The 22,522-nt window shown below is 37.2% G+C and overlaps 1 protein-coding gene across 1 annotated transcript; it reads right to left on the bottom strand.

The window, feature by feature from the left end:
* Positions 1-952: 952 nt before the first annotated feature.
* Positions 953-21,924, bottom strand: LOC133863053 (MLO-like protein 1). The gene is made up of 13 exons (XM_062299027.1): positions 21,650-21,924; positions 21,272-21,519; positions 17,207-17,323; positions 17,022-17,082; positions 16,605-16,702; positions 15,665-15,739; positions 15,471-15,559; positions 15,265-15,314; positions 10,807-10,847; positions 1,819-2,028; positions 1,650-1,717; positions 1,473-1,533; positions 953-1,374 (listed from the first exon to the last, which is right to left on the bottom strand). The coding sequence occupies exons 1-13, from the start codon at positions 21,831-21,833 to the stop codon at positions 1,144-1,146; spliced, it is 1,533 nt and encodes a 510-aa protein (XP_062155011.1). The 5' UTR covers positions 21,834-21,924; the 3' UTR covers positions 953-1,143.
* Between the last annotated feature and the right edge of the window lie 598 nt (positions 21,925-22,522).

Here is a 22,522-nt window from a genome sequence, read left to right as displayed (position 1 = left end):
ACTTTTTTTTAAAATAAAAAATAAAAAATAAAAAAAAATAAAAACATAAAACCAAACCCTAACCCATTTACATGAATTTGTGATTTTTTGTTTAATAAAAAAATTAATAATTGTGTCATGCGGTAATAACATATCATATCTCTTTTTTCTTTTATGTAAGTAAAAATTATTAATAGATTGTGGATTAATTATCGTTGAATTTTTTGAATTCAAGAATAATTTTTCTTCTACGTTAAAAAGTATGTTGTATGTATTTTTGGGAGTCGTATATTTATATTATTTTTTTCAAAAATATTAACAACCAACATAAAATATAAATTGTTTATATGTCAAATCAGAATACTTTTTTTTTTTCTTTTCTAAATCAAAAGCAAAAAATATTCCAAAATACAATGACAAACATATCCATACTTTTTAGAATTTTTAAGTCAAGCAAATTCTTTCAAATTTCAAGTATTCTTTTTAATATGGTAGTTGGGCGCATATGATCAATTTGTTCTATGTGCAAAATTAATATAAGATTGAAGAGGGCTCACCAAGATAATTTTCCTTTTTTTGTCTTTGTAATAGCAACAATTATTACGACCGTCTTTGTTTCATAGTTCAAATTAAATTTCATAAATTTAATAGTATATATATATTACTACCACATTTAAAATTATGTAGTACTATATACACTATTAGATGCAAAAAAATAAAATTCAATCAATAAAACACATTCAGTAAATATGGGGCTTTTTTGAACTTCAAGTTAAGTTTAAATTTCTTAATTTAAGACCCTTAATTTATTTATTTTTTTACTATTCCATCCTTATTCTCATGGCGGTTAATTAAGAATGGCAGGCATTTTTCTGAATAACTAGCAATAAAGCACCCATCGACTTTGACAAGCCATAAATCACATTGGACCCCTTTTTCTTTTCCTTCTGAAGAATAACAAAAACTTCATTAATTGGCAGAAAAAACACACTGGCATTCAAAAAAAAAAATGTATGCAATCCGACATTTTAAGCCAAGCAGAAAATACTAACGATTATTTTACAACTGAGCTCTTCCAGCCCCATGCCAGGGGTGATATTATAACTATACAAATGAGCCTACTTAGATGAGGCTCTGCTATCTCTTAGCCAGGAATGGCAGTGCTCATTTTGAGCCTTCAGAACCGGGTGCAGCCTGAATCTCCTCCGGTATAGACGCCTTGTGGAAAACCGACCCCATCTGAATACTCGGTGTAGAACCTTCATGGGAACTTCCTTGGCCGGAGCCATTGCTAGCTGCTTTTAACCCCTTCTTTTTCTTCACCTTCTCAGCCCAACCAATGAGGCCCACTTGCACATGCTCATCAAATATTGACTTCTTGTAAGTAGTTCCCATCTTCATTTCAATGCAGACATCAGGTAAGATCAACAGTTTTTAAAAAAGAAATAACCAAAAGGAAGAACATGAATTTTAGTTTTAACAACTTAAAGCACCTGTGTGACAATGGCATAAAGTGGTAGGGTGCTGTAACTACAGAATACCTGAATGAAGACCCTGAATAAACAACAAAACAAAAAGGAAAAGACTAAGATTAAAAAAGAAAGAAAAGATCCAATATACTTCTGATCTCGCAAAAGATGAAAAAGTAAACAGGCTCTTTCATTTATTACCCAATAATGAGCCTCGGGACAATAAAACGAACTTGTCCCATTATGCAAGAGTCAAAGCCATATTGAACCTACATATGTAGAGAAGCAGATTAAATATATTCCATCTGAATTACTATCCCCTTATTTATTATTGAAGATAATGCTACATAGTGCTTGAAGAATTTCTTACCCATATCCAGAAAAAAAATCCAATCTCAAAAGAATTTTGGAAAAGGATAAAATGGATCAGAAAGAGGACAATGTAGGGCCGGCCAAACCAAAAGTGCTCATCCGATGGTTGAACTACCAATTCACCTTCTATAGCTACATGTTTCTCAGCAACCTCATGAGCCAGCTGGGTTATTACATGCTCCAGCTTAGTCCCCACAGCAAGTAGAAGCTGAAATATAAATGAATTAGCAACATATGGACTAGATGAAAGGAACAAAAGCAATGAAAGTTCAATGTTGCGCAAGGCCATCAAGAAAGAGTCGTGATGATGATATACATGCACAAAGACATTCAAGTATGTGCTATTTAAAATGAACTACAACTGCATACATTATACATCTATATCAAACCTAATGAGTAAGACATGCATTGAGAGAGAAAAACAAGAAGAAGAAAAAAAGAATAAGTGGACAAAAACCCAGCCCATGTAATGTCACTCTTTCCCAGAAATAATTAGCTGTTGAAAGTGAGTAATAAGGCTAAACAAGGAAATGGTGCTTATGGAGATAATAAAAAAGAAGCCTCAAGAGTCTAATAATCCAGATACCTAATAAAAACAATTTCATTGAGGGAAAGGCTAATCGCAGGCAGCAAATCTTTGTATTGGAGATCGTCAAAAGGTGTTCCCTGTCTATTGATGCTAAGAATCAGTCATTCTAAGAATATTCAAAAATACAGATGATTCAACCATATCATTACTTGATAAGAAATGAATACCACAGTGACAATCTTTAGTACTTTCTCTGATGACATGACTTCCAAAGGACAATAACTTTTTCTTTTTTCTTCTTTTCGAAGGATAAAAATGGAATTTCATTGAAGAGTGGGAAGAAGGGACAAGACCAAAGCACATGAGATGCATATGCAAATAGCCATATCATAAAGCAGATATGCATACCCTAAATCTAGTATATATCCAGAATAATTTCATCTTCTCCATGCCAACACAAGACTTAATGCAACCTTCAAATTTTCTTCCAACAAGAATGAGACCAAATGGAGAATTGCATTGTGATGGTCATAGATAAGAAAGACAGAAAAGAGTTTCTTTTTCCTTTTTTTCGTCTAAAAAGAATTACAGTTTGGAGAAAAAATAGAATTAGTGGATAATAATGAGAATAAAAACCAATAATCAAACCCTAAACTTAAAAAATGGTTAATTACCTTTCCTCTCTCAAACTGCACAAGTTACCCCCATAAACTACCACATGTCATACTCAACTGCACTTAACTACCCTTCGTAGCAAAAACCCCATCCGTTAGTCAAAATCGTAAGAAAAAACATGAAATGACGAAAATACCATAAGATTAGAAACTAAATTTACTTAAGAGTAATGCTACACACTCTCACTCTCACAATCTCAAATGCACACACCCTGACGTGGTGCTAAAAATAACCATTTGATTTTGGATGGATCAGTATAAAATTTTGGATCTAGTGATAATTTTTAGCGCCACGTTAGTGTACAATTAGGCGTGTGAAAGTGGGAGTGTATGGCACTTTACATAAATGCCCTTAAAATTAACCAAATTAAAAAATAAATAAATGAGAAAAGTACACGTACCCCCCTCAAACTACCATCCGATTGTTAATGTTCCCCCAAACTATAAATTGCGCTAATGTCCCCGACAAATTACCAAACATTGTCAATGCGCCCCCACCCCCCCCACAAAAAAATGACAAAAATACACTTAACAGGAAAAAAAAAACTGCAAATTCTTATTAAAAAAAAACCAATTAGGGTTATTTTTGCCTTTTACAGGGACATTGATTTTTTTTATTATTTTTTTTTTGGAGGAAGACATTGTCAATCGTATGATAATTTGAGGGGGTATGTGAAATTTTCCTTCAATAAAATAATTTTTTTTTTTTTTAAAAAAAAACACACTAGGGGAGGTAGCCGGAGTGCCGGACCACCCCCAAACACCTGTTTTTTTTTTTTTTTTTTTTTTTTTTTAAGTTTAAGTTTTTTTTTTTTGATAAGTAAATGAAATTTTATATAAAGAAAAAAGCGTAAGGCGCCCTTCTAAGTACACTGGAAGTATACACAAGAAAACGTCTAAGAAGGCAAAGAAAAACGAACAAGAAAATCAGAAAAGCTAATAGACACGGGTGACAAAAAAGCCTCCGTCCAAAGATACAATAAATGTAAAAACGATGCAACAATATTCTCCATGGAATTCTCCAAGTCTTCAAAACACGTAAGATCTCTCTCCTTCCAAATAGACCAAAGAATGCATATAGGCACCATCTTCCAAACTGCAGCACTCCTTGACCTACCCGCCTTCCACCAACAAGAAAATAAATCGACAACTTTCCTAGGCATAACCCAAGACATACCAAACCGAGAAAAGACATGATTCCACAAAGTAGAAGCCACATCACAATGAAGAAGAAGGTGGTCCACAGTTTCCCCATCTCTTTTGCACAAGTAGCATCTATCCACAATGATGATCTTTCGCTTCCTGAGATTATCCGCTGTAAGAATCTTATCAAGGGCTGCCGACCACGCAAAGAACGCTGCCCTCGAAGGAGCCTGAGTCCTCCACACACTCTTCCAAGGGAAACGACTACCCTCACCGCTGGCCAAGGAGCTGAAATAGGATTTAACCTTGAACACCCCTTTCTTGGAAGGGACCCACCTAAGCCTGTCAGCACGATCTCTACTCACCATGGCTAAATGTAACACATGAAAGAAGGATGCAAAGACACCCACTTCCCAGTCATGCGCCTCTCTAACAAAACTCACATTCCACTGGATAGAGCCACCCAAAACCTCCATATTATCTGCAACATAAGCATCCTTCATCTGAGCAATAACAAAAAGAACAGGAAAAGCTTCCTTCAACACCTTATCCCCGCACCACAGATCATGCCAAAATTTTGTCCTAACCCCATCCCCCACCTCCAATCTAGAGAAACTAGAGAAACTCCCCCACCTTTTCCTAATATTCTTCCACAGCCCCACCCCATGAGCACCTACAGGCTCACGGGAGCACCACCCACCCTACAAACTACCATACTTGGCATCCACCGCAACTCTCCACCAAGCTTCTCTCTCTATTCCATACCGCCGCAACCATTTACCTAACAAAGCTTGGTTGAACAATAACAAATTCAGAATACCCAACCCCCCATCTGAAATTGGGGAACAGACTTTCGACCACCTCACCAAGTGAAATTTAGATTCTTCACCCAAACCACCCCAAAGAAAATCCCGTTGTAGCTTCTCTAAGCGAGCGGCAACACTCCTCGGGAGATGGAACAGAGACAAAAAGTAAGTAGGCACATTGGCTAAGGTACTCTTAATAAGGGTTACTCTACCACCCTTAGAGAGATACATCCTTTTCCAACTAGCCAAAATGACGATCAATCTTCTCAACAACCCCGTCCTAAATATGAGTGGACTTATAGGAGGCCCCCAAAGGAAGACCAAGATACTTAACCGGCAAAGTGACAAACCCACACCCTAAAATGTCGGCTAGCCTTTCCGCTTGATCAACATGCCCCACTGGAGTTAAATTTGACTTAGCCAAATTAACCTTCAACCCCGAAGCTGCTTCAAACAGGAGGAAGAGACTCCGCAAATTACGTAACTGAGAATCAAGAGCACTACAAAAAATCAGAGTATCATCTGCAAACAGAAGATGCGAAAAATCTGCGTCACCTATTTTAAAACCTTCCAACAAACCCCCACTAACTGCAGCTGAGATCATACAACTCAAGGCTTCCATCACAAAAATAAACAAAAGGGGTGACAAAGGATCCCCTTGTCTCAGACCTCGAGAGCTACTGAAAAAACCAAAAGGGGAGCCATTGATTAACACCGAAAACCGCACAGTTGATATGCAATGAGCTATCCACCTACACCATTTTTCCCCAAAGCCACACCTCCTCAACATATACAAAAGAAACTCCCAGTTAACATGATCGTATGCTTTCTCCAAGTCCATTTTGCAAATGATGCCTGGAACCCCCGATCTAAGCCTACTATCAATGCATTCATTAGCAATAAGAATCGGATCAAGAATCTGTCTTCCTTTGATAAAAGCGCTCTGAGATTTGGAAATGACCTTCTCCAAGACTGACTTCAATCTGTTTGCTAGAACTTTAGCAATAATCTTGTAGATGCCTCCCACCAAACTAATAGGCCGGAAATCTTTGATGGAGTTAGCCCCTGGAACCTTCGGAATAAGAGAAATAAACGAAGCATTCAGGCTCTTCTCAAACAGACCTCTGGCATGAAACTCATCAAAAACCTTCATAATGTCCACTCTCACGACATCCCAACACGCTTGGAAGAAGGCCATAGAAAAGCCATCAAGACCCAGTGCCTTATCACCATTCAAAGCTGACACTACCTTCTTGACCCCCTCCTCATCGAACGCTCTCTCCAACCAGCTAGCATCAGAATCTGAAATAGAATCAAAGGAAATACCGTCCACCCTAGGCCTCCACCTACTCTGCTCATGAAATAGCTTTTGATAGAACTCAACCACGTGATCGCCAATTTTTGTCTTATTAGAAGAAAGAGTATCTCCAATCAATAAAGGGTCAATAGAGTTGAACCTTCTGTTTGAATTTGCTATGGAGTGGAAGAATTTAGTACACTTGTCCCCTTCTTTTAACCACAAGACTCTAGATTTCTGCCACCAGCTCACCTCCTCCAAAAGAGAACACCTCTCTATCTCTCTGACGATCTCTGTCTTCTTTTGAATCTCCTCCTCAACTAAAGCCCTACTTTCTTCAGTAGCATCAAAAGCTTGAAGTTCTTCAAACAACTTCCTCTTGTTCCTCTCTACCTTACCAAAAACCTCTTCATTCCAAATCTTCAAATCCTTTTTCAATGCCTTTAGTTTACAAGCAAAGGCAAAACTAGAAGTACCTTGAAACGAGTAAGAATCCCACCAAAGTTTCACCTTCCCTACAAATCCTTCTGCTTTAAGCCACATGTTCTCAAATTTGAAAGACCTGTTCCCCCTAGAGAAGTCATCACAATCAAGAAGAATCGGAAAGTGATCTGAATAAAGGCAAGGAAGCCTTTTTTGAGACGACACAGGAAACTAAGCTTCCCAATCAGGGGAGACTAGAAAACGATCAATCCTAGACCACACAGGGGGATCAAAAGTACGTGACCAAGTAAAAGCACCCCCAGCAAGAGGAAAATCCATGATACCCATCTCAGAGATAAAATTAGAGAACTCTCTCATAGCAGACCTACTACCCTCACCAGACCTTTCACTAGGGAAACGAGCAACATTGAAATCGCCTCCTATACACCATGGCAAGCTCCACCAACTAAGAATCCCAACCAACTCATCCCAGAGCAAACTCCTATTCATATCAGAATTCGGACCGTAAACACCTGCGAAAGCCCAGACGAAACAATACACTACATTCCTAAAGGAAACAGCAAGAGTAAAAACCCCAAAACACACATCAACTTTCTCCACCACCCTATTATCCCACATGATCAAAATACCCCCTGAGGCCCCACAGGAGTCTAGACAACACCAATCCACATGATTGCAGCCCCAGAGACTGCGCACAAAGCTACTCGAAATACCATGAATCTTTGTTTCTTGGAAGCAAATGATATCCGCCTTCCAATCTCTAAGCAAGTTACTAATCCTTAGTCGTTTGTTTCTCTTATTCAGCCCCCTCACATTCCATGACAGAATTCTTGGCTTCATAACACAATTGGATGCCCTCTTGTTTTCCTTTTCCCACCGCTTGAGCATGATCCTCTAGCATCGTAGTTAATGGAACACTCCAAATTCTTAACCTCCCTTTTTCCCTTCTTTCCCCCACCAGACAGAGCTCCCTCCTCACCTAAACGACGATCCTCTTCAATAAAAGACAAGAAATCCAGCAATTGTAACTTATGACCCTCAAACAAAATCCATAAAATGGGATAAATCTCATTCGCACGCTGAATGACCCAATCAGAGTAACCTGAGTGATCCCCCTCTGAATTGGCATAGGTATTTAGAGGAGACACCGATCCCACCGAATCTTCTCTCTCCACCACATCCACGTCCCAGAAAACCTTCCCACTATCTGCCACTGCATGAGGCTGATCACCCTCTTGAAACACAACCAAATCTGAGCAACCAGTATGCTGGCTGTTGGAATTCCCCACACCATCCTTTGCCTGCATACAAAGATAATCCTGAAGAGGCATCAACGGCAACCCCCACCCGTTCAACCCAGAGACAACCAGCTCCCCTGAAAAATTCCCTTTCCAAGCAAATGATCCTCCACCGCCACTATCTGCGCAAGGACCAAAAAGCCTAGACATCCGAGCCCTACCTTCAGACACCGCACTCAGCAAATCTGTTGGCACTTGAAAAAAATCTGCCAAAGCGTCGACCCTGCTCTCTCTCACCGCCAGGTTCAGCTCCGATTGGACCCTTGCCGGCGACATGACTTCTATCGGCTCGGCGATAGTCACAACAGACATCAAATCCACCGGATCCGGAGAAACCGCAGGACCCACCGTTCCACCCACCGAAAGAGAGATACCTGAGAGCAACGACGATCTCGGCACAGCCAGAGGAACACCAGAAGATGTCGATGCCTCTAAATTGCTGGACTGACCCGCTTCACTTCTCACCGGCAACCGGTCCGAGCAAGAAAGGACTTGAAAAATCGGTTGGGCAATAGCTTTGCCCTTAGGATCGGGCTCAAAACATACCTGCTCCTGCTGATCCACACCCCCTAGTTCGTTGGACTGGCCCACGTTCAACCTGACCCACGGCCAATCCGAGATAGAATGGGCTTGCGAACTTTGCTGGGCACGTTCAACCTGACCCACGTTCAACCTGACCCACGCATTTGGGATCCACGCCCCTGTCCAACTTCATTTTTTGCCCCCTCAGTTTTCTTTTTTATCAAATTTGGTACCTGTAGTATGGGAAAAGACGGAAATGGTACCTCCGTCCAATTTCCCGCCCAAAACTAACATCTAGCCATGTCATCCTACAAGTGTCGGCATACATGCGCAACACCTGTCCCCGTGATATACCTCAGCGCTGACGTGGCTATCATTTTTATTATTTTAATGAGTTCTTTTATATATATATATATATAAAATTAAAAAAAAAAAAAAAAAATATGGGGTGGCTCAACCACCCCTTTGGGCCATATGGAGGTGGCCGAAACCACCTTCATATCGGCCGGTCTGAGGGTGGCCGAACCACCCCCGTGGCCAATGGGGGTGGTTCGGCCACCCCCAAGGGCCAAAGTGAGAAAAAACACAAATTAGGTTTTGCCCCTTCGACCACAAGCCAAATGGAGGTGGTTTCAGCCACCCCCAAAAATGGCCTTAGGGGTGGCTAAGCCACCCCCTTGGCCAAAATCGGGTTGGCCAGCCACCCCATATATATATATATTTTTTTAATATATAAAAGAAATCATTAAAATAGTAATAAAAAAAAAATTATAGCCACATCAGCGCTGAGGTGTACCACGAGGACAGGTGTCGCGCATGCACACCGACACCTATAGGATGACATGGCTAGACGTTAGTTTTGAACGGAAAATTGGACGGAGGTACTATTTCCATCTTTTCCTATACCACAAGTACCAAATTTGATTAAAAAGAAAACTGAGGAAGCAAAAAATAAAGGTAGTAAAGCACATGGGTGTATAGGCTAACCCTTTAAAATATTATATTTAGTTTTTAAATTATTAAATTTTTTATTTGAGGGTATTCCTATCCTTTTACGTCTAAAAAAAGCATATTCCGACTGACCAAACTAGATTCCTTAACAGCGGGGTTTTTTTTGTAACAAAATGGTAGTTCAATGCAGTTGAGTGTAACAATGGTAGTTCATGGGGGCAATTTGTAAATTAGTAGCAGTTCAAGAGAGGAAAATGTAATTAATCCCTTAAAAAAATTATGGTGGATAAAAAGTGGGTGGCGATTCATGTTCCTGTGTCGAGTTCGAATCGCGTTAAGACATGGGCATAAAACTATATAAGTCAACTTTAACCAGACTCATTTAATTAAACAGGTCAAACCCCTCAACCCTAACCCTTTAATTTTGTATTGGATTCGTAGGTCATGTCAAAAGTTGTCTGCCATTATGTCGCATATTGGATTCAGGTCATGTTGAAGCATAAGTCTAAAACTATATAGATCAACCATAACCCGACCCATTTAATTAAACGGGTCATATTAATTAATCCTAACCATTTAATTTCGTGTCGGATTCGCAGGTCATATATAAAATTGTCGGCCCTAGGTAAAATCAGGTTGGGCATGTTTATTCCACTTCTAATAGAAATTAAAAAGAATACCATTGAACAGATAAAAAGTAGTATGAAGACCAATGAATCAGATATAGAAATTTTAATCAATATCATCAAAGTGACCAATTTCAGTACGACTTACATAATAATAGAAATCAAATGTTTTTCACTTTAAAATATCCAGTAGATTAAGCTTTGCCAAAAGTTATTTTTTCTTTCAATGGTAAATAACACGCAACTAAATTGGACCTAGGCCCTCACCCACTATCCAGTTCTTGAAGGGCAGGGCAGTTGAATTCGAGCTAGAGCTCATCAGTTTGCAGTTCAGGTCTTTCTAACATAATTGTCTTGAGAGAATGCCTTTCAGATCAATTACTTGGACAATGTGGGAGAGATGGATGCTCACACAAATTGAAAGCAAGAAATATTATATCACATTGGGTAGGTAGATTTGGAAATATGCTAACACTTCAGATTATTTCATTTGTTTCTTCAAATAAATTGTTTTAACTCATTATGCAGCCACTTTACCAAGCATCTCCCTATTCCATCTCATTCCTCCATAAAATACTGACGTTCCATGGTTTCATAGTATGATGAATTCGCACATCGCAAGCAAGCACATAAGAAACGATGCACATGTGCGTGGGATGCAAAACTAGAGTGAGGGACCATTTGAAGACTACTCACAAAGAAAGGAAGGAATGCTATCCAGAAATACGTATGCCAACCTGCATTAATGAAGGGAGAAAAATTGTAGGTTAGAAGCAATGCCCCTCACCCTCATATGGCTGGCCAAAAAAAAAAAGTAACCCTATGGCATAAAAACAACAGAGAATGGTAGATATCATTAATAACATTCATTATTATATGTTACTTTCTCCCAGCATCATAGGAAAATCCAAAAATGCTATGCTTGTGATTTCGAGTATGTATAAGCCTATTAAATAAAAAAAATAAAAAATAAAAAAGAAGAAGATGAAGATGAAGATGATGATGATGATGATGATGATGATGAAATTGTGTCTTGCATCGTTAAATTACTGAATTATCATACTTCTTTCATTATTTAAATTTTTGGAAAAAAAAAAAACAAAGCTTGCACCCTGGCAAATATTACTCAGATACAAGAAAAATGGCAATAGAGATGAAAACTTGGTAATGATAATATCAACTTAAACATGGTAATTTGATCATTTGAAATGATTATCAATGACTCCACTAAATAGGAAAAGTATAGTTGATGAAGGCACGAGTAAGATAACATGGAGAGACAAGAAGGTAATGAGAAGTGACTGGATTTAATAGCATATACTTCACAAGAAAATGACCCAATCTAGAGGAATTGACAAAGCATGTGATAAGAACCCAAGGGTTCTATCGCTTGAAAATCAGAAAATAAAGGAAAAACAAAGAAAAAGTAAAGATAATCGATCACTTCGAGAGAATTGGGTCTCCAAATGATCACTTTGAGGGGATCAACCTCCATGAATTAGTCATACAGCATCTACAAGCAAGGAAATTTAAAATCTCTCTCTCTCTCTCTCTCTCTCTCTCTCTCTCTCTCTCTCTCTCTCTCTCTCTCTCTCTCTCTCTCTCTCTCTCTCTCTCTCTCTCTCTCTATTTTACTTTATTTTTAATATAAAAAATACTGTCCAACAGGTGCATAACCCAAGAACTGCTGCTTCTATCATCCAAACGTTGAGATGGATTGGTTACAGGGCAGAACTAAGAATTTCTAGTGTGGGGGGCAAAACTTTGAAAAAAAAAAAATTGGGGGGAGGAAATCAGTGTTGGAGGGTCCACATAAAAAATAAAAAAAATAATAATAAATGTTTTTGAGGGATTTTTTAAAGTTTTTTGGGGGAACTAGCTTATGGCTTGGGGGGCTTCCACCACTAATTGGTTGACTTATTCTTGTCAAGAAGCCGGGTGTACTCTTCAAACTAGACTTAGAAAAAGCCCATGATCAAGTGAATTGGGATTTTCTGTTGTACATGCTGAGGGGGGAGGTGTGGTTTGGGGGGGTAGTAGTGTCATGTGATTGTGATAGAGGTTTTGGGTAGCACGATTTCTACTGCAATGAGTGCAGGCTTATTATCTAACTTCTCTGTGGGGATAGGGGAATGGTAGTGGGATTGTTATTTCTCGCCTGCTATTTGCAGATAATACTTTGATTTTCAATGGGGTTGATCCAGAATATCTACATCATCTACGGTGTGTGTTCTTATGTTTTGAAGCTATCTTGGGCTTGAAGGTTAATTTGGCTAAGTCGGAATTGATTCCTGTGGATAATGTTGATGATGTGGATGCGTTGGCTGATATTCTTGGTTGTAAGGTTTCCTCTTTGCCTTTAAAATTTCTTGATCTCCCGTGGCCTCCTATAAGGCCATGTCTATTTGGGACGATGTTATTGAAAAGATAGAACGTTTGTTGGCTAGTTGAAAAATGATGTATTTGTCCAAAGGTAGTAGGATTACCCTTATTAATAGCACTCTTTCCAATTTACCTACATATTTCATGTCCCTCTTTCCTCTTCCTGCGGGTGCAGCAAATCCTATTGAGAAGCTTCAACATATTAACTTATGGGGTGGGCTATGCAATGAGTTCACATATCACCTAGTAAGCTAGTCCAAGGTTTATTCTTCGATCTCTAAGAAAGGATTGGGGTCAGAAACTTGTTGATGTTCAATCGCGCTCTTTTAGGGAAATGGCTAAAGCACTACGGGCATGAGAGAGAGGCTTGAAGAAGAGTTGTGGTGGACTCTAAATTTGGCAGTTCGTAGGGTGAGTGATGGAAGAATATTAGGAAGGGAGGTTGGAAGAAGTTTCCAAGTCATACCAGATTCTTGCATGATCTATGGTGTGGGAATATGGCCCAAAAGAAAGCCTTTCCATATTTATATGGTATTGCTTGCACAAAATATGCTTTTGTTGCAGCTCACTTGAAACTTTCTGGTGACTCCATTGAGTTCGTAAGTTTTGCTAGAACTGCTCATGATTGGGAGGTGGATGTCTTTGCCTCGTTCTTTAGGGTGTTGTATTCAGCCAGAAAGAGACGGGAAGGTGAAGACAAGCTTGGATGGGTCCCCTCCAAAAGAGGGTTGTTCGATGTAAGAGTTGTAATGTTGGCTTTCTTTTCTCTTGGAAAAGTGTTTGACGGATTAAGGTTTCTTTGAGGGTGGCCTTTTTTGCTTGGTTGACAGCATTAGGGAAGATCCTTATTATGAACAATCTTAGGAAACGGCATATCAATGTGATTGACATGTGCTGCATGTGTAAAAGGAATGAGGACTTTATGAACCATCTTCTACTCCATAGTGAGGTTGCTTGTACCTTATGGAATATTTTCTTTAGTCGATTTGGGCTACCTTGGGTTATGCCAAGACGAGTAGTCGACTTGTATGCTTAAGTGGAAATAGATCTGGACCGTTGAAAAGACTACAAGAGATGTGTTGTAGTTTTTTTTATAACACCTAATCCAAATCCTTGGAGGAGATCAAGTCTTTTTTTTTCAAAACTCTGTATCTTTGAATAGTTGCTTTTGTTTCTCCTTTAATATTAGTTACCATGATTCCCTTGTTCTTTTTTCTCCTTCTAACTAGGTGTTGTTTCTTGTATACTTCCTCTATACTTCGGGGTACCTTACGCTTTTAATGATATTTCAATTACTTATCAAAAGAAAAAAAGAAGACCAACATTTTTTTATATAAAAACTCCCACTTAGAGGTAGAAGGTTTTGACAATTTGGTGATTTTAAGCTTTTTTCTTCATGGAGAGCTTTCCTTTTTTAAAATGATTTGTTTCCTCAGCCACTTGTGCAATAGTAGCACTATAAGCAGTCGGAGTCAAAGAACTCCTTGTCTCAACAGATAGATGAGACATTCTATCACCTTTGGTAACAGGGTGTGAGGAAGACTTTCTATGGATAAGCAAAAATTAGAACACCTTTGTGATCCGTTCCAAAAACTTGTCGCATTTGTGGTTGCCCCTCAGACAGTGACTTTATAGTATGCTGCAATCGCTCTACTCGCTCTTCCATTCCTAGACTCTTATTAGAGAGAAAGGGACAAGTGTCCCTATTCTAGAAGGTGGTGAGTTGTCCTATGGTGAGGTATTCATATTCCAGATTATTGTATGTTCCTAAATATATCAATGGATTGTGAGGGCTAGAAGTGAGACATTGAGCCGCTCTTTTTTCTAAAATATATTAATCTTAACATGGTACCAAAGCAAGATTCTAGAGTTTAAATTAATCTTTAGTCCCTATTGTTTTTTTTTTTTTTTGGTCTTTGTCTTCTTTGTTTTCTCCCCCCTTTTGAAACAGAGTTAGTGTTGTACGCCTTAGCCTGATCCTATGGTTGGAGGTTGATGGGGGTGTCATCACTCTAATAGTTGAGATGTTGTCGCCATCAGCCTCATCAATGCAGTGGTAGGTTCTGCGGTGGTGCTACCGTGCATGGTTGCTGTTATAACGACCTTCAGTTGTTTTTGATTGGCCTTTTTGTGCTGTAGTGGTGGCCAGCACTGTTTGAAGGTATGGCCAGTTGTTTCTACTGTGGTCAATGGTTGTGAGTGTGTTGTCATTGATTGCCAACTGTGTTGTGTTGTTTGGTTGTGGTTAATGGTAGTGTGAAAGGCGGCGAGCCAACCTTTGGTGGTTGCCAACAGTAATATTATATTTCTCCATGAATTAACCATATGGCATGATTGGCATCTGCATGCTTATATAGAGAAGATTACAACTTATTATAGAAACAAAATATTATGCCACTAATGAAAATAAAATCAGAATATTACGATAATAACGAAAATATAATCAGAGGGAGTTTATTGGATTCCTAACAACATAATCCAATAGCTAAACTAAAAAGTCAAAACAAGTCTTAGCTATGCTCTTTCATTAAAGCTAACAATTGCTGATCAGATTTTTTTTTCTCCTGTCATACTTCTTACACCTTTAAAACCATGAATTTTTCTGCTCCTAGTGTTAACAAACAAACTCTAAAACTCTTTGAGAAAACAAAATAGATTAATTGACACAAATTTTCTGCTACCAAGATAATTAGATACCCGAGCACAAATATGCACACATCACTGCTCATCGTGATTTCAATATGTAAGCTATTAATCAATGTGGTAGCATACCGTTAACATTAAGCAGCAGGAAAATGACCACAAATATCCAAAGATACCAACTGCAACAAAGAAAATTAAATGGTGAGTCAAAGAAAATTAGTAAGCAAGCAGAAAAAGATACAACAATCAGCACTCAAGTATATGCCTTGCAAATAAAAATGTACTGGAAGCGTAAGAAGCCCTTAAATCACATGGCATTCTCAGATATCACTTGCCTTATACCAACAACCCTCTTAAAATCATCTTCAAGTGCACGTATCATGTATTTGTGAAAATTAAACTTTGGGTTTCCTCTGCAATGGGTCTACAATACGAATATTAAATATAAAAAATCCTTGTAAGAGGAAACAGAAGAATAACTATATTGAAAACCAATAAATGAACAGCCACCTCACATTAGACAGCTTACCACGATAAAACCTAGTCGTAGTGTCATATAGTCTGATTTTGTCACAGATGCGTAAAACTGCTTGGCAAAAGATTGCTGAAGGGGAAAAAAAGAGAAGGTCAGAAGCATGGTAGAATGCACTTAGCAAGCTGATAATCAGTATCCTCCGTCTAAATATTTTGTGGTTCAAACTTTAATAACAATGCTTAAAAGATCATCAAAAAAGTTCTCCATCATGTTGCTTACATGAGAACAATACTGGATGCTGATGCACCTGATAGTCATGACTGACTCTTTTATGACTGGCTACTAAAGGTGGGTACACCCACCTCTCCTGGAAGCAGAAAAATATCAAACTGAATTCTTACATTTTTATTTTCTCTCTCATCCCTTCATCCCTTATAAGTCCTATGACATACATTTTCATTTCGCAACACTGTTGTTCCTCTTTGTTCGGACAAATAAGTAGGGCAAAACTCTAAAGATGGTTCCTTTCTTAAGGCTTAATAATATATGCCGGGAAAAGAGAACCTTGTTTTTACAAGGAAACAAACCTGCAGGGGTGGTACCTTGTTGTGTCTTGGGAGGCCTAAGGCCCCCCAAAAATTTTGAAATACTCCAATTCCATTATAGCCAAGGACAAATTTTAGCGACACATATGGTTAGCCCCCTCCCCCAAATGCAGAAACCCTGGTTCCACCCCTGGTGCAAAATTTGATAATTCTAAACTAGGCCATGTAACACCATCTCAACTGCATATGAAGATGCTACAGTAAAAGCAAGACTAAATGAAGGGCGTAGAGTCGATACAAACTTTTTTTCATGCAGACAAGCATAATTTTAAGTTAATTTTCTCATGTTGCATCAAGAAACATTTGACCGTGATCTTATTTTTAATAACCCATAGCCTTGGCATAAGATATGGAAGCTAGATTCTATTACACATAAGACAGTAACTTACCAACCATCCCAGCAGAGCTGAGTTTTTACCAATACCCAGAAAATGATCTTTGATAAAAGCATGTTGATGGACATTGGTAACTTTTCTTGACTTCAGAACTGCGCTATCACAATTCACTAATTAGAAGCAACTAAGATAGAAATCAACTGGCAAATAATTCTACTGCGACTTACATGAGAAAGTAATTCAGTTAGTCATTTATCTTTACAACTTTAATTAGGCAATCAGGAGAAATGAAATCCTATATAGGGCTTTATTGGGTTGACTTTTTTTTTATGAATTTTTTTTTTCCTATATTGGGCCGACTTATTTGAACCATCTTATTTCAAAAGTTTACACAAGCTTAGCACATAGATCCGCTAGTTAATGAAAAGTCGCCAAGCCATACAGAAAATAATTAATATAAATGATCCTCACCTCCACGTGCATCGTAATTCTGTTTTGCAATTTCATCCTCCCAGCGTTTCCATTGGCGAATCTATATAATGGCAAACAAATCATTGAAAGAAAAATAAAATTAAAAAAAAAAAGAGCGAGAGAGAGAGAGTTTATTAGACTGGTAATTTATAACATAAAGTATTAGAAGTATATCAGATACTCACCCTTGCCCCACCAAAAAGAACAGTGAGGACACAGAAGGTCACATGGACAATGGCTAGGACGAAGATAAAGATATGCAGATGATGCAGCGCTTCAGTGGATAATAATGGGACCTTATTCTGAAAAGGAAAAAAACAGTTACTGCACATAATCTAGCATATATCTGCAGCTACAAATAACAAGAGAACATCAACAAGTTACCCAGCCATACAGAGAGAGAGAGAGATGATTAAATCTCCAAAACCATATAAAATGTGATGCATGAAATACCCCATGAAGTAGTTTGATTTCATTGCATCAAAAGCATAAATAAGAAAAAATAAAGGAAAAATAAAAAGCTGACTGGCATGTCAGTTAAGAAGCTGTTGATGAAATTTTTGAATTGCAAAAGAAAATTAATAATATCTCTGTTAAAAAGAAAAAAAAAATAAAGAAAAAGACTACAGTTTTGCTTCACCTATAACTGATCTCACTTTATTAGGAAGCAGCAAGCTACCATGGCGCACCATCAAGTGCTTCATACATTCATATAATTGTAAATGAAAAATGAAAGAAAAAGCACAACCCAGAAAATGGTTTCCACAATATCAAATGATATTAGTATTCAAAAGGTTAAGGATCAATAACAAATATGCCCTGATGTCGTAATCTTAACGGAGTTGATTCACAACAGGCAAATCAATAGGAGAAACTAACTCCTGCTTCTTGTTAGCCATATTTAATGAACGCAAATTTTAGAGGAAAGAAAGAGGTCAATATCCACCAGTGCATGATTCAATGGGAGAGATCTATCATGGTTCTGTTTTACCTCTACTGACCAAATTATAAATTCTAAAAATAAATAAATAACAAATTCCCATGCAGAAAAAATAGCTGCCATGTGTGTTAACGACTTCATTTTTTGTCTTTTGTTTTCTGTTTTCTAGTGGAAGACATTAACAAACACTCCAAAATACAAAAACTATTTTTACCTTTATGTCACTTGAACGCTTTTTTAAACCAAAAACAAAAAACGCATTAACATACATATTGATGCAGGGAAAATCAGGCATAAGATTTGAAGATTATTTATTGAATAAGATCAGCTTAATAATGGAAAGAATCATACAAAATATTTGAAGATTATTATTAGAATAATAAATTTTATTTTTTGTACAAGAATTTTACTTTGTCTCCAAGTTTACGGTTATGTTTTATATTTCTATTTCTTTCATTTTCTCCAAGTATTCTGCTTGGAAAATACTTAAACTTTGCCTGTATAAAGGCCATACTAATGCAAGAAAAAATCAGGCATAAGATTTGAAAATTATTTATTGAATAAGATCAGCCCAAGAATGGAAAGAATTATACAAAATATTTGAAGATTACGGTTATGTTTTGTATTTTTATTTCTTTCATTTTCTCCAAGTATTCTGCTTGGAAAATACTCAAACTTTGCCTATATAAATGCATGTTTGTATTATTTTTTAATCAAGTTTTGAAATATCAATTAAATTTTAAGTTATTTAGAGTTATTTATTTGTTTGCTTATTTTGGGCAATTATGGATTTTTTCTTCCCTATTTGTTATTTTCTCTCTTTCTGAATTCACTTTTCTATTTTCAATTTATAGTTTCTACTGCTATTATATGCTGTCAGAACAATTTTAATTTGTTCTCACGTCAATTGGTATCAGAGTTTAAGCTTCTTAGGTGATTTTTTTCATCAGTTTTCATGACTGGTGATCGAGTTCGTGGTTGGAGTAGACAGGTTCTAAATGAGGAAGTCACATACCATGAACACAGTGTACAAGACATAATGATTGAAGACTTGCTGAGACAGGTTGCGGAGTTAACCCAGCGTCTAGCGGCACAAAACACAGAGATTAATTGCAATATTGACGGTCGCAATTCATAATCCAATTTCGAGAACCCGTATTACAACCCTATTTTGTTTCAGGATAAGCGGCATAGAGACTTAGGCTTCAGAGTTGAGCTTTCATAATTTTCTGGCACTCTCACTGCCTTGACTATTGTTAACCAATCTTAAGGCCATCTACCAAATACGTCTTATGTGGAGGAGGAGGACAAATTTATTGAGGAAGATTTTTCTGTAGATTGGGTCTCTCCACTAATTTATGACATCCATCCTAACGAAGAAGATTTAATAAATGGGGTAAGTTTTGTGGTTGATGCAATAAAATTTATCAAAGAAAATAATAGCTACCATGTGTTTGATGAAAGTCCACATAACGAGAGATTTCAGTTGAGTAATGAGGAAATTAGTTATGTTGATTTCCTTGGGACTGAAAATTTTCTATCAAATTCTCCTAGTAATAATTTGGATGTTGATTTCGGCGTGTTGGATGACAATTTTAATTTTTGTGGTCAAGAAAGAATTAATAATTATTTGAAGACTGTTATGGAGCACAAATTGGAGACAATAAATGAAAGACGTGAGAAAATTGATTTATTTCAAGTTGGTATGAGGCTGGCCGTTGTGATGGGTTGCAACTTGGTTATCTTCTTGTTTCAAGTTATTTTGGCATTGAGAAATACGGGATGGAATGAATTGATCGGACATCCAAAACATTGAGGCAAAGATGATTCGAATTCGAGGAAGAATTCTCTCCAGCCCAATGAGACTGATGCAGGAGAAAATCGAGAATAAGATTTGAAGATTATTTCTTGAATAAGATCAGCCCAAGAATGGAAAGAATCATACAAAATATTTGAAGATTATTTTTAGAATAATATATTTTATTTTTTGTACAAGAATTTTACTTTGTCTCCCAGTTTACGGTTATGTTTTGTATTTTTATTTCTTTCTTTTTCTCCAAGTATTCTGCTTGGAAAATACTCAAATTTTGCCTATATAAAGGCATGTATGTATTATTTTTGAATCAAATTCTGAAGTATCAATTAAATTTTAAGTTTTTCATAGTTATTTCTATGTTTGCTTATTGGGGGCAATTAGAGGTTTTCTCTTCTTTATTTGCTATTTTCTCTTTCTCAATTCCATTTTCTATCTTCAATTCATAGTTTCTGCTGCTATCATACGTTGTTAAAACAATCTTAGTTTTATCTCGCATCACATACTTAATGTTATATGTGACTTCTCCCGGCCACAAAGTAAGAATTCATAAATAACTATACACTAATAAGCTTCTAGAAAAAAGAATTACAACTAGACAGACCAACTCCTTCACAAGAATCACAACATTATAAACTTAAATGTCCTTTCACTTGGTGTTATTTGAGCTTTTGGGTTTCTCACACTTTAACGAAGGTTAATATGACGCATGATCAAGCAATCATTTGAATGCAACAAACATTTTGAAGATTATTGGTGCATAACCCTTTTGTTTTGGTAAATATTTGAATCAATGCATAACCAAGTAATAATATAAATACAAAACAAGTGGAAGTGTAAAGTTAGCTCCTAAAACCAGATTTAGAAACAGATAAAACAAAGACAAGTAGATCAACTAGAAGAAACAAGAGCACATTCCACATAAGGAAAAAAGGTCTTTTTCTTTAAATTGTATCTACCGATATCTCCCGAACTAGCACTGAATCATCAATTAATTATGGGCACGAATGTATATGTACCTTTTACTCTTTTAGTAAGAAATATCAATGCTAAATTCCATGTTTCAAGCAGAAATCAAACAATATGAGTTAAAAGTTTTAGAAAATTGTCTCCAATCGTTTCCAAGTCAAATAAGCGGCATGGTCCGCTCCACCGTGGTAGGCATAAAGATAACTGAATGAATTCAAGTGTCCCATACCTGAGTATATTCCGTAAATCCTCAGCTTAAAACACGTAATATAATTATGGGTTTCACAAGATTTAATCAGATTCACAAATACTTCTTCTGGATCCGCAAAAACTATAGCCCCCATTTATGCTTTTCGAAACCAATAGAAAAATCTGACCAAATCAAACCAATTACCATACCACTAATAACATTCTTTTAAGAAGAAGAAGAAGAAGAAGAAGAAGAAGAAAAAAAAACATTTTGAGCATAAAAAAATAAAAAATAAAATTACTGAAACGTTTCGTTGATCTTCTATAGTTCTATGTTACCTTTCGGGTACAGTAACCGGTCTCGGACGTCGAAGCCTCAACCTCGGCTAGAAGCCTCCTGGCTCTGCCCAAAATGGTGGGCACAAAGAAGCTCTGAAAATGGACAGTGGTTGCATTATCAGTGGATTCTTCGTGCTGGAGTTTACAGGGAAGCAAGTGACGGGTCAAATCCTCCGGGACGCAGATTTTGGAAATGACATTCTGGAACACCGTCAGAAGCAGCGATATGAAGCCCAACAGCATCAATTCTGCCAAGTGCCACCACCAATATTACGCTTCATTTTGCTAAGCACACTCAAAGGAAAGAGATTGATAGAGAGAGAGAAAGAGAGAATCAGCAGAAGAATAAAAAAAAAATGTACAAGTGGAGAGAGATACCTTCTTTAACTTTCTGTAAGGCTTCGAATAGGGGTTTCTGGCCCTTCTTTTTCAACTTTTTGCCGGCGTAGTGGAGCACGCGTTCCATGGCCAGAGAAATGCCGACGATGACTGTGCACACGCCGGCCACCACCCATGTCGGCGTGTACTCCAACGTCGTCTCTTCTCCTTCACCACCACTCATTCTTTCCACTTTCCTCTCGTCTCCGTCTCTCCGTCTCCTAACTCTTCTCCGCGCGACTGTGGACGTGTCAGTGTACCAACTCTGCCTTTACTTTCCTTTTTCTAAATTCCAAATCTATTCTGTATTTAAAAATAAATAATTTAAATAAATAACTTTTTTGCATATACTTGCGATAAATGTTTGTTTGCCTGTTTGCGGAGGACTGCCTATGCGACAAACCCCCCACATCTGTCGAGGTCGACACATTAATTAACAGTTTAATATTATAATAAATCCGATATTATTATTCTATTATCCAGCAATATTTACGTGGCAGCCTGTCAACCAATTTTTTATATTAGTTAAAAAAAAAAAAAATTAATAATAACAAGAGTGTATAATAAGTGTTTTTGTAATATTTTTCTATAGTGAATAAGTTGCCACGTCATTTAAAAATTTTAAATAATATAATATTATATGCACAATTAAATAAAAAATTTCATCTACATTTGTTTTAAACCACTTAATAGAACATGAGTGTCATGAGCCCAATTTTCAGCTTTTTTTTAATTCCTAGCACGTGCGAGTGCGATGCGACACTTGTGCACCATACCTTTTCCAAAATTTTAACCGTCCTTATCCAAAAGTGAATGGGAAAAAAGACTTGACTTTAAATTATTATTATTTTTTTTTTATATCTATATAAAAAT

The sequence above is a fragment of the Alnus glutinosa genome, chromosome 3 (genome assembly GCF_958979055.1).
Source record: "Alnus glutinosa chromosome 3, dhAlnGlut1.1, whole genome shotgun sequence".
Taxonomy (NCBI): domain Eukaryota; kingdom Viridiplantae; phylum Streptophyta; class Magnoliopsida; order Fagales; family Betulaceae; genus Alnus; species Alnus glutinosa.
The sequence above is the reverse complement of the archived record's forward strand: the minus strand, read 5'-3'. Positions and strand labels throughout refer to the sequence as shown.